At 39.2% G+C, this 12,427-nt stretch overlaps 1 protein-coding gene across 1 annotated transcript in view; it reads left to right on the plus strand.

The window, feature by feature from the left end:
* The window catches only part of rspo2 (R-spondin 2), a 49,866-nt gene that overhangs the window by 16,820 nt on the left and 20,619 nt on the right, over positions 1 to 12,427 (plus strand). Inside the window, exon 2 of the mRNA XM_026913263.3 lies at positions 5,558 to 5,743. Within this exon, the coding sequence (XP_026769064.1) occupies positions 5,558 to 5,743 (186 nt within the window). The remainder of the gene's footprint in view (positions 1 to 5,557; positions 5,744 to 12,427) is intronic.

Raw genomic sequence — 12,427 nt, forward strand, 5'->3', positions numbered from 1 at the left:
CTAATAATATGGCAAAATAAAAAGCATTTATTCAGCACATGCTGCTAACGCACTATAAGCACTGAGATTGCTCTAAATTGTAAACATGTGCATACAGTGCGAACTGTTAAAGTAAACTTGGAAAAAAGGCTTGAATCTCCAAATCCCGACCATTTCCAGCTGTAAAGTACTTTAAAATGAGGGCCAACATATTTGCTGATAAACTGAAACAGAAATGCATTTTTGGAACGTAAAGTGGCGTATCCCCTTAACCGCGAGTGCACCCTTTTTTTTTTATATTTAGCAAAGAGAGACTTCCACATGTATAATGGATAAAGTTGTGTACTGGTTTGTAGTTGGTTTGACATTGTTTTCAGTGTACTGCCGTTAGTGGGCTGGTGTGTACTTTGTGGACCTTCTGAAAGCTTTATCGCAAGGACATGACTCCCCATTTCCAGGACAAGTGGCTAGAAATTTTTGAAATGTTTTGCTCTAGACACTTAGTAAGAACACTGTGAACTTGATAGCTCTCAAAGTCAGAGAAGCTGAAGTATATTTCTCCTGTTGTGGTACAGTTTTAATAGTCTTGCTTTTTAGGAGTGCATTACCCAAGGACTTTAAGGATGTTATATTACAAGTGCATGGTTCTGTTGGCAAACTTCATTTTCACCACAGAGCAGAGACCTCATAAGAAGGCTTGGGTTTAGCTGCTGAGGGCTGAGGTTTACCCAGAGCTCTGGCTGTTTATTCGAAAATATTGCTTTGCATGATTGAAAGGTTACTCAGTTTGTTTTGTTTTGTTTTGTTTTCTCGACAGGTGCACATTTATAGGTTAGTTCTTCATGCATACATCCATCTGATAACTTTAACTAACATTTTCTTAGTGATTTGCATTACTTGGAAGAGAAACCTTACTGGAACTGATTCTTAGACTAATTTATTCATTTTTTTTAAATGTAGGTCTTGAATCCTGCATGAATCTAATATAGATAAGAAAAGTCAGTGCGATACATCAGGTTGTTAGTAAAACACTGTAAACCAAGTAGGATTTTTGAGGTGGTTGTAGTAGTGGTGGGGGACTCGGTCGTTCTCTGGCAGCTTACTCTAATGACGCCTCACATCTGTCTTTTACACAACTCTCACTAATTGGATGAACACAAAATTACCCTTAGTGATGTGGGTAACTTACATTCTAGGGGGAGCAATCAGAGCTCGCAATCAAAGTTGCAGTTTTTTTATGGTTCGAAAAGTGCAGAAGCTTTTATTGACTCATTGTACAGTATGATGGAGAACAGTGAGAGACAGAGTGTGTGGTAGCGTGGGTGTTGGAGGATCATGTGTGTATGTGTGTCTCTGAGAGAATATAGGAGGTCTGCTTGGCCCTGCAGCCGTCACGGTTGTTCAGCGTCCGTTAAATGTACCTGAGACAGCACACGATTCAGCTGGATCTCACTTGCACCCTAATTTCGCTTGATCACAGTTCAAAACCAGCCTCCTCTGGCTGAGTGAATGAAGCGCAGGCCAAATATGGCGTCATGCCTCGTGCTCTGGGCTCTCGATTTGCATGAACGAAGGAGAAAAACTTACCTGAAGCAACCACATTATCACCACTGCAGCTGGGCAGAGTGACATTAATATAGAATTATTTCGGAAGGATATTTTACCCCTTGCAAATTAGATTTCATTTCTCATCGTGTCGTGGCAAGCAGACGGAAATCATTGCTCCACTTGTCTGGATTAATGTTTTAGCCCGGTGTTCCTGTGCGGTGACGGCTTCTGGGTTAATGCACACTATTGTTAGTTATGAAAGGAAAGTAAGTATTGCCTGTGTGACAGAAGTTATAAATTCTAAAACCAGAGAGAAAGATTGAGTGAATATGGGAAAGAAATAAAAACATGACTAAGAATGAAATAACATCTTCAAAAAAATAATGATCAGCAGTCTTTCTGTCCAAACATATCCAGACATATACCTTTAATCAGTTAGTCCAGACACTTTGTCTTTTCTGTCATGGGTTCCTTCCAAGCTGACAAGCAATGAGGTGATGTTTTGGCTGATCGATAATTTTGGTCTCCCTTTTGGTCTCCCTCTCTAACACTGTGACATTGAAAATGGTTAGCAGTATTTGACTGAACTATTCTAAATGCACAGCCTTTTTCAATGTTTGCAGTGCTTGTTATTTTTAGCATGGATTTTGTCAATGTGAAAGAGTTGATTTCTTGATTCTGATTGATCATTAAGTGTTGATTAATTTTCTATAACAGCAGTCAGTCATTATGAATGCAAGGCAAATTGCAGGTTTATATTAATGTGCTCATTCTGTTACATTTTAGCAGGGACTTGGTAGACGCTCCACATAAACAGATTTTAAAACGTGCGTAGTTGTTGAAATTAAGTTATCTGTTTATTTAGAAATTTATGGAATGAGCCAGTACTTTGTAACACGCCAAAGTCTTCATGATGGATGGCTTTGCAGTTTGTCTATAACATGACAAGATGTATTTTTGTCTTGTTAACTTCAAGAGAGAGGAAAAGAGGCTGGTGAAGGAACAATTGTTTATAGCTGTTATAATGTAAGTAATGAAAGGGACTAATTTGTTTTGCGGACATTCCACAGCATTAAATATAACTATAAACTGATAGAAAAGTATGTACTGTTGTTCTTTAATATGCATAAAAATTCTTGGCAAATTGCTGTGGTATAAGAGGAACAAAACTCTCATGTAATCATCTTCAGGTGGTAATGGGATAACATATCAGAGCACCTTGTCTGGAAGTGTGAGAGATCAAAAAAAGATTTCCATTATTCTTGGACTATAATTTAACTTTCAGAAATGTAAAGAAGAACAAAATTGAAATACACTCTTGCTTTGCACTATAGCATCTCCTTACAGCCGAATTAGCTTTATCCACAGCAATTTACACAGAGCCTGGAATTTCTAGAAACCAATGCGCTTTGATCGCTAGCATTCGGCTGTGACTTAAAACATTGGCAGAGAAGCTGTTTATATATAAAGTGCAGATTGTTGCCCTCAGATCTTGGATGCAGCATAGCGTGTGAATGGTGAAGGCTGATGTCTTTATGAGTGGAGGCTTCAGCCACTAAAAGCCAGTCAACTTAAACTACACCATTTATCCCGAGTTAAACATGAATCTGAGTTGAGTGTAGAATATGAATTAGGTGCTATACAGGCTCGTTTAGTTGTTTCCGCTCTAGATCACTGTGTGTGCTGAATGTGAAAGGGCTGTCTTCGAAAGTGATACTGGAAGCTAGTTATAATTTCTGGTTTAGAGCTTAAATGTGAGCCCCTCGAGCAACTGTTGAAAATATTAGGTGGGATAAGAGACTCCGACCATAGTTTGTAAAGCCTCAGGTATAAATCAGTTGGTGGTGAAAAAAAATTTCCATAAAATGAGGAAGCCTGGGGTCCTCGAGGACAGCAGTTGGACACCCCTGTCTGAAATGCACTGAATCTCAACCTCCTATTTGAAATACCTGTGGTTTGAACCGGAGCAAAGACAGGACCTTGCTCCAAAATCTCATCATAGAGAAAGCTAATCTCTTCAGCCATCAGCTGAAACCCTTGCGCTCGAGTTTTCCATTTCTAAAAGCTTAGTGTGTGGAGCGCATGGGCTCTGCTGTACGTTCTGAGCAGGACGTTACACAATGCAGCAAACAAAACAAACCCTGACAAAGCACAAGCCCAGCAAACACATAGGTTGATAAGTCATGCTAACAGCAATCAAGCATTTAAAGGAAGTATCATTAATGTGAGTGTTGCTGAAACAGCTATGAATTATTTCTTATCTACTAATAGGTGTTGTTGAAATGGATGACCGAGCTGCTGGTTGGATGAAGTTTTAAAATGGGCAAAAGATGAGGAAAGAAAGCAACAGTTTGCAATACCACCCACGAACTACCAAACTGATTGAATGCTCCAATGGCTGTCTGCTTTTTATACTTCCAGCCCAAATTTCCTCAATTCTCCATGCTACAATAGCAATCAGGGTGTAGGCTGGTGGGGGAGGAGAGCACACAAATGTCAGGTTACTGTAAACACGTCAAAACTGTATACCATATGTCTGTGTGAATGCACACTGTGGTCGCATAAAAATGTGCCTACTTATCCTTCTCATCACGTATTGTAAGCGTGGAATATGAAACTCAGCAAAGCAGGAATTTGATATAGAATTTTGTTATTGCTGAAATAACCTGACGATGACCTTCTGTAAAATTACTTTGATGTCAGTATCAGCCATATTCAAGATAAAATACCAGCTTTGGTATTTATTTCCGATTAGCTTTCCAGGAGGAAATCACTGAAACGTTGGTTTTATCCTAACAAAATATGTAAGGACAGAATATGATGCAGTGTTTACACTGGTCAGCAGTATATGTAATGCAGTATATACATTGCGTGTCTAGAAAGAGCCACAGGGCATGCTGATAGTTTGATAGTATGGATTGTTTTACATTACCTCCTGTTGAATTTTTGTTCCCATAAATCTTTTTTTTTTTCCAAGCCAAAGCAATAGATACGGGGTGGGGATGGCAGAAAGATGCAGATTATATGCAATGTGGAGGCACAAACACTCAAACTAAGATCGATATAGACTTTATTAAGAGTCTATGAAGAAGTAAATTGAACTGAATTGAAATAAATGGCATATCAGCTTTTAATCCCCAAATGACTTTTGCTTAGTAGGCTTGTCATTCATCATTGCCAAACTAAAGCAGGATAAACATATATAAAACATCATGTGAATAAAGAAAGTCTTTAAAGATAAGATAAATGGAGGTGTGGGCTCCTGTGGGGTTAGCCCTGATTTTCCAATTTCTGACAGCACATTTTACTCTCCAGTTTAAAAGAAAAAAAAAAGACTTTTCTTAGTAAATACACATCTGATTTTGCTGAATTCCTCTGAGGTTTCCACCAGTCATCATATAGTTATTAACATTACCCACTCACATATGTTCAAAAGAGTTACTCAAAAATTGCTTAGAGATATACAGACAGGACCTCATTCTTCTCCCACAGCATGATATTTTCTACAGCATTGTGGTAGGTCATACAGTTAGGCCTGTTACTCTATCTCGGCGTGTGATATTTAAAACTTGGCTCCAATCAATAGTGCTGTCTCTTGTTTGCAGCTATTGTGTGCACCCGAGGACATTTTCCTGTAAACTGGACACTAAGAAGTTACAGTAGAAGGAACAGTCTAGTTATTACTGGCTCCTTTGTCTTCAAAATCTGGCTTGAAGTCACTGCTGTTTTGGCTTTCCCTACACTGCGTTCAGAAGTTAAGCTCAGAACCAAATCAGAGTAATGTTCGCATTCACAGTGGTTTTTTTTTTTACTGTAAATATGATGAGGGCAGCAAAAGTTTACATGAATTTCTTGTTTCAGTGAGATTTTTAATGAAGAGTATGACTACACAGATCAATTACGACAGAAATTCAATATCCTTTGCTTTCTTGTTGTCATTCTTCAGAAAAATAGTGTAATAGATGTCGTTTTGTTAATGTCTATCAGTATTGTTCGGTAAAACCAGTGTATGTTCTGTCTTGTGTTCCAGCTAGCTATGTTTACCCAATCTGCAAAGGCTGCTCAGTGTGTTCGAAGGACAATGGGTGTATGACGTGCCAGCCCAAGCTCTTCCTTTTCCTGAGGAGGGAGAGGATGAGACAGTACGGCGAGTGTCTCCATGTCTGCCCCTCTGGCTACTATGGCACCCGTGGGCCGGAGATCAACATGTGCTCAAGTAAGACCCTTTACCCTGTTAGCATTGCACGCACATGGCATGGACACATACACAGTCACACACAAACATACCTATAGAACACATACAGAGGCTTGTGTTTAGAACAGTTGTAGGAATGATGTTTCAGTCAGACAAGTTGGATGGGAACCAAATGTTGAGCTCCATGAGCAGTAGTTCCACTTCAATAGGTGCCATTTTGTGTGTTCCACAAAGGCTGTTTGAGAAATGATCAGTATCAAAGACTTCACACACAATGTTTGGCAAATCTTTGCATTAGTATTCAAAAGTAGTTTACACTAAAATGAAATGGTTGGATTTTGGTCCCCTGTCCGCCCATCATGTGCTTTGCAAAGACATCTGGATCCAATGCAGTTCACTGTGGAATCAATGGAAGTGAAATATGATTGGTTACATATACAGACGGAAACAACTGAATGACAGCACTGTGTTCCCATAACCATTCATAACAGATCCATGTCTGGTGGTTATATGATTTATTCAAAGTACTAGCTAACTTCCTTTTGAAACTTCCTGTCTCTTCTGAAAGGCGTAGGTCAGGTCTATTGTGGTGGAGTTATATGTGAAGCCGTGCTGATGAAATTGCTATAATAATCTCTTAAGCCACTGTTTATCACATTTGTCAAACTTGTAGTGGTGATTGAGGATCACTGTCTGCATTTTATACCTTAACACAGCCAAGCCAACACATATTCAAAAAGAATTCATCCAAACAGTAGTGACACCAGTAGTGTCTGTGGTTTAGGACACAGCCCAAGTATTTCTGGATATTTTATAAGCATTATGTGAATAAAATAACGGTGAAAAAGCAAATCTTGCAGCACGCTTCTAAGTAGACTTGCTACTATTTGCATTTGAGATGTCCCCGCATATCTCTGAGGCCAACAGAGCTAGCCCACTAACTCTAGCTAGATAAAATACAGTTTAGAGAACAAAAAATATTATGTCTGGTTGCTTCTCATGTGTATTTTTATTACCTAATCTGTTCTCTCTGTGTATTTTATTATATAATATGTCTATTTAGTTCTCTCTGAGCCAGATAGTAATCTACCTAAAACACAGAGCAATAAAATAGACACACAAACAGACGCTGTAACTCTGTCTCTCAGACGATTGGCTGCCTGTCACAGTGGGGTCATCCCTAAAGCTGAGGCAGGATAATATTCTATCTATCCAAATTTCCATTGTACAGGATTGTCAGAGCAACTCAAAACAGCTCAGATGCTATAATATGACAGGAGCTAAAATGCTACTGTATGTGCTATAAAATACTGCCTTTTGTTCCCTAAAGACTACAAAAATCCCATGCACTGTAGCTTTAAGTTGTTCATCTATGCATGGATAATAATATTACACTAAAATCTAGAACTTATGCATGAGCTTTCTAAATGTTGTAATTTCTTTACTGAACTCTGTAAATATTGTGATTTTTTTTCAGATAGCACCATTTTTTGTTACTTTTCTAACGAATAGACTGAAAGAGCTTGCAGTTTTTGTAGCCCATAAACCTTAAAACCTGTATAGTATACTCATAGCTTAAGACTGGTTTTGTTTACTAAATTTAAACAGACAACACTGACAGTAAGACGCTGTTTGAATGAAGTGCTCAATATTAAAACAATGGTGATGGAGGATAGCAGTATTTGAATCTGTTGAAAGAATACAAAATTTCTATTAGCAAAATGTGTCCCTCTCCTCCCCAAACACTGGCCAGCATCATAACATTATTTTAACATTTGTATCTGGCTGTAGACACTCTGGGGCTTTTGTAGGTTTAGAGAAAAGCCTGAGGTGTTGGCTGAGTTTGTCATGTGAAAACAGAAAGGAACTCAAACCCAGTAGGTTGTGAGAGCCAAGCTTCTGACAGACGTGGCTGAAACAGCTCCTCAGAGGACCATGTCAAGACCTCCAGGCCCAATAATGTAGACACACCGCAGACACCTCAGCAAAAAAAAGCCACTTCCTTGCCCAAGACCGAGATTTTTTTTTTTCTCCAATTTTAGTGAGCACTGAAATATAGATGGTAAGTAGGACTGAGATAAATCTCTGGATATAAACTAGCGGTGAAACCCTGCATCCTCTGAGCCATCTGTGTCATCTGTGAATATTGATCTTAAACCAGACTGATGTACAGGAAGTTAATCTGTGTTCCCATTTGAGGAGATCTTCTCCCAGAACGAAACCTCACAGTCACGTACCATTAGATATCAACAGAAAGCTTACTTTGATCCCACTGTGATCCCAATTTCAGCCATAATCCAGTCTCACATTTGACCCTCCTCTTTAAGTTACGTTTTTTTTTCTCCGTCATCCTTGGCTAAGCTGTTCTTATCTGTCAGGCATAATAGGATGGTCTAACAAGACTAGCGCAAAAAGTTAATTGTTGGGAAATGGCACACTGGAATCACTACAAGATTGTGAGTGTGGAATGCAACATTACGGCATGACTTGGTCACGTTTTCAAAAAGCCGGCTCTGAATTCACTTAAAGACCTGCATGTTATTACACTCAAGTGTGTCTGCATGATGTTATCTCCTTGAAAAATACCTTGAAGACTTTGAAGGGAAAAAAAACCACAAAGGCAAAGGAGCGGCAGGCTGACACACTGTCAGAGAGCCTTTCTCAGGGGCGAGAGGGTCAGGTGGTGCTTTGAGACATCCACCAGACTGCACTCTCTCTAAACGCTCTCTGGTGAGCATCATCTCTGTGACCCTAACCTACAGGTGCACACTTTACCCACAAGGGAAAAAAATGGGTCATACCATCACCCTCTTTCTCCTCATGTGGGAAGATGGGCCAGAGGGAACAGTGAAAATAGAGTTAGATGGAGAGGAAGTGCAAAAGATAAAAGTGGAAAAAAGAGGCTCTGCAGAAGCAAAAACTGTGCAGGTACCGTCAGTTTTTCCACAACATTGTCAAGTGAAACCCTCTCTCTCATCGATCTTGCACCCTCCCGTTTTCTTTTTTTCCCTCCCAGATGACTTTTTCACTGTGTTTTAACAGTGTCTCACACACACACACACACATTCACAGCTGAGGCGGTTCTACTGGAAATTAGATCTTAACTACAGTAAATGGAGAATCCGATAACAGCAATAACTTTACCAGCTGTCACCAAGACACTTAGCAGCTCAGTGGATTAGTCCAAGCCATTTCTCTTTATAGGTATAATGCTGCTCTGTGAAAGATAGAGGCACAGGAGAGGGCAGTGTACAATGAATAATGTAATAATTTTAAACATCATTGTGTCTTTACGGCACTCCATTTTCGCTGCAAGTCATAAAACATTCAAAACGATTCCTTTTAAATTGTGAGTGATGAATTATTAAAATCAATACAATACAGTGGTGCTTCGTATAGCTCACAACAAAGTGTTACTCTGAGATGTGTGTAACTAGGATTGCAGTCCATGAGGATTAGCATAGGGGAGAGTAGGTGTTTCTGTTTTGCAGAAGAACATACTGATTTGGACAGGCAGCCATTTGGTAACATATTGGGTTGGGTGTTAAGGTAGTCAAATTAAACCATTCAGAAGGTTCGTATTCAATTTTTGAAAGCTAAAAAAAAATATATAAATATCCTGTTCCCAAATATACTATAGTTTGAAGAGTGTGCTGAAATGAAATGCTTCCTTAGTAGAGTGGGAAGATTTTTGAGGGAAACTATTGATTTTGATTGGCAGTATCCTGGAAGTATGGTATGAATGTCACAGCTCATCCAGCGCTGCCGTAACAGTGACTTTTAATGTTTTAAAGGTTTTTTTTTTTTTAACAATTAAGTCAATTTTCCAACAACTAATGTGACAGGAAATACTTGATATCTAGTTTAAGCATAATGGTTTTTCAAAAATATTCCATATACTCTTATTTATTCTTAAAAAAGCCTTCACGGTATGTCAGTAAGAAATATTTAGAATTTACCTGATTTTGTTGAACGAGCCTTTAGGAACATCCGATTAATATGAAATTGTGTATTATTTCAACACATTTCATACTGTTTGCCTTTTCTCTGTATGACTGATTATTGTATAAGTACATAATCCCACTATCCCAACAGAAAATGGGCCCCGTTTTGAGTCAGGATATGATAATATGGTACACATTACTGTCTGTTCCCTCTTGAAAAAAAAAAAAAAAACATTACATTGTTGATTTTTTGCTTGTAGTTTATATGCCACATGGGAGTCATTTTATCCGACTTATTTTTTGCCTCATGCATTTTAAGATATGTTCTAAAGACTAAACTTATTATTCGTTCCACATTGGACAATGCAGACATTTGAACCAGCCCTATCCCCTACCTTCATCCTGTCCTAACCCTTAGTATATTTAAAGGAAATTTTGTGTTGCTGGGTTGGAAGTTACACAAAATGCCCAATGCCCAGAATGGTACCCAAAAACCATTAAGGACTCAGCACAACCCAGCAAAATGCCAGTGTAAAGCTGCCAAAGCTCTATATCCTTTGGTTATGAATGGGCTGTTCCATTTACAGTGACGTCATTTGGGACCTGCAAAACAGCGGTTGCATTTGGCCTCTGTGCCTGCACCGACCGCATAATGCAGCCTCGGCCAGACAGTGTGAAAGGCGCCTGTCCCTGATCTGTCAGCAGCTCTGTGCAGAAGCAGCGCTAAATGGGTTTGGTGCACACTGCTGATCTGCAGATCAGTGAGACTATCTAGTGTATCTAATCCATTTCTGTCCTGGCTGGATGTGAGCTTCCTCTGCTTCTGTAGAAGAAGAAGAACATTTAAGTTAGTCTTTTCTTCTTAAGAAGTGATGGCCAGGAACATTGTGATGTTTGTAATTTGTTCTGTTTGTTACCGTATCTTGGTGATACATGGGAACACCAATACGGCTCTTATGTGCAGAGCTGCCTGTGCAACCGTCAACACTGTCCCTGTTAGAGCCCCGGGGAAAACCGCAAAAGGCTTGGCTTACCATTCAGCATTACTAGATGACATGGCTGGGTGTGAGCAAGAAGTCTGTGTGATATTCCTTCACCAGTAGAAGGTCAGAACAGCCAGGCTGCCTCCGCTGGGCCTGCTGAAGGAAAAATGGAAAAATGTGGCTGGATTTTTTCCCCCACCTCGGCATGGTGGTTAGAGGCTGGTTGAGGGCGGACATCCCTGCTGCACTAAGCATCTACTGAAAGCTTCACAGGGACTCAGGCCAACTTCAACTTTTGTACACTTTTTAAAAAAGAACTGACCTGTGGGTGTCTGGTCGACTTGTTTTTATAAGCAGGATTTATGTGTCTGACGAAGTGTGCTCTAAATCTTGACAATGCCATATATATTGCAACATATACAAAAACCAAGGATACAAAGTCATGCACTAAAAATAAAAAAGTTTTTAATTCCACAGTGTGTAGAAGTTGTGAAAGGACTGTTTTAATCTGTCTTTTTTTGTTGCACTAATTGCAATGATTAGATGATTAGAAAAATAGATTTCTTTAAGCAGGGCATCAGACTCTTACATGTGCATGCCAACTCAGATGACCTCATTATTCCTCATTATTCTCCCAGTGGCACCTATGATGGAGTTTAAATGTGGCAGATCAGTTAATCCTACAGGAATATGCAACCAAAGAATGATACACTGCTGTCTCTACTCCCTTGTTCAGTGATGCTGCAAGTGATTGTTACCATTAACAGCTTTCTGTTGCAAAGATGGAAGCAACAGGAAAGTGTTGCCAGCGAATGTTTTTTTTTCAACACATTTGAGATACTCTGACATTCTCACTTAGTAAATATCTATGCAGAAAGCCCACTGCATTGGAACAGTTCCAAATTAAACATACTGTTCAAGGGTGAAGGTGTAGAGAGAGCAGAAATCTTTCAGCTCGGCTTTGAAAGAGGAAATGGAAGACCAATCCCTGAGAGATTGAGATCGCATTCAGGTGCTAAGAGTAATGACCTCCTTGCTATAGTGGATGATGTAAACTAGGGGACAGCTCTGTGCTCCGGGCCAAAGTACTTTAGTGGACATACTGTGTGCAGGGAAAGAGGAGTGCTGAAAAGTATCATGGAAAGCTTTAAATGGCTGGAGCAGGATTTAATACTGAGTGTGGGTCGAGAGGAAAGCCAGTGTAGCTCATACAGAATTGGGGTTAAATCTGCTCCAGTATTAGTGAGATCTCTGGTGACTGAGGTGTGTATACAGTGTAGCTTTAAGTGGATATGCCAGTGATAATGGAGTTACAGTAATTGAATAGAATTAAATTGAATTAAAAATTAAAAATTAAGAAGTAATTGAATTAAAAATTCATGTACCAGGGTTTCTACATTGGATTCAGCAAATGGCAAAGGCAAGCAGTATGACAAAGATGGGAAAAAAATGATTTTGGTGAGTATTTTAATGTGAGGCTCAAATGTTAAGACAAAAGTGCCATGGCAAATAAATAATAGTCTTGGGTTTTTTTTTCCTAGTAGTTTTTATGCTCTTTAGTTTTAGTATTATTATAATAGAATAAAGCTTTTAAGTCTAATACAAAAAAAAAGTTTTCACGAAATGTGATATTGCTTTTTTGGCCTCTGTGGCGATGTTCAGTATTTCAGAATCTGGCCTGCTGTTTACAGATGGTTGCTCAGGAAGCTGCTGTCTGAGCTTTATGCCAGACTTGAAGTTTTTTCACCTGTTTTTCCCTTGTTCTTTGCCTTTTCTCT

Source organism: Pangasianodon hypophthalmus, chromosome 1 (genome assembly GCF_027358585.1).
Source record: "Pangasianodon hypophthalmus isolate fPanHyp1 chromosome 1, fPanHyp1.pri, whole genome shotgun sequence".
Classification (NCBI taxonomy): Eukaryota; Metazoa; Chordata; class Actinopteri; order Siluriformes; family Pangasiidae; genus Pangasianodon; species Pangasianodon hypophthalmus.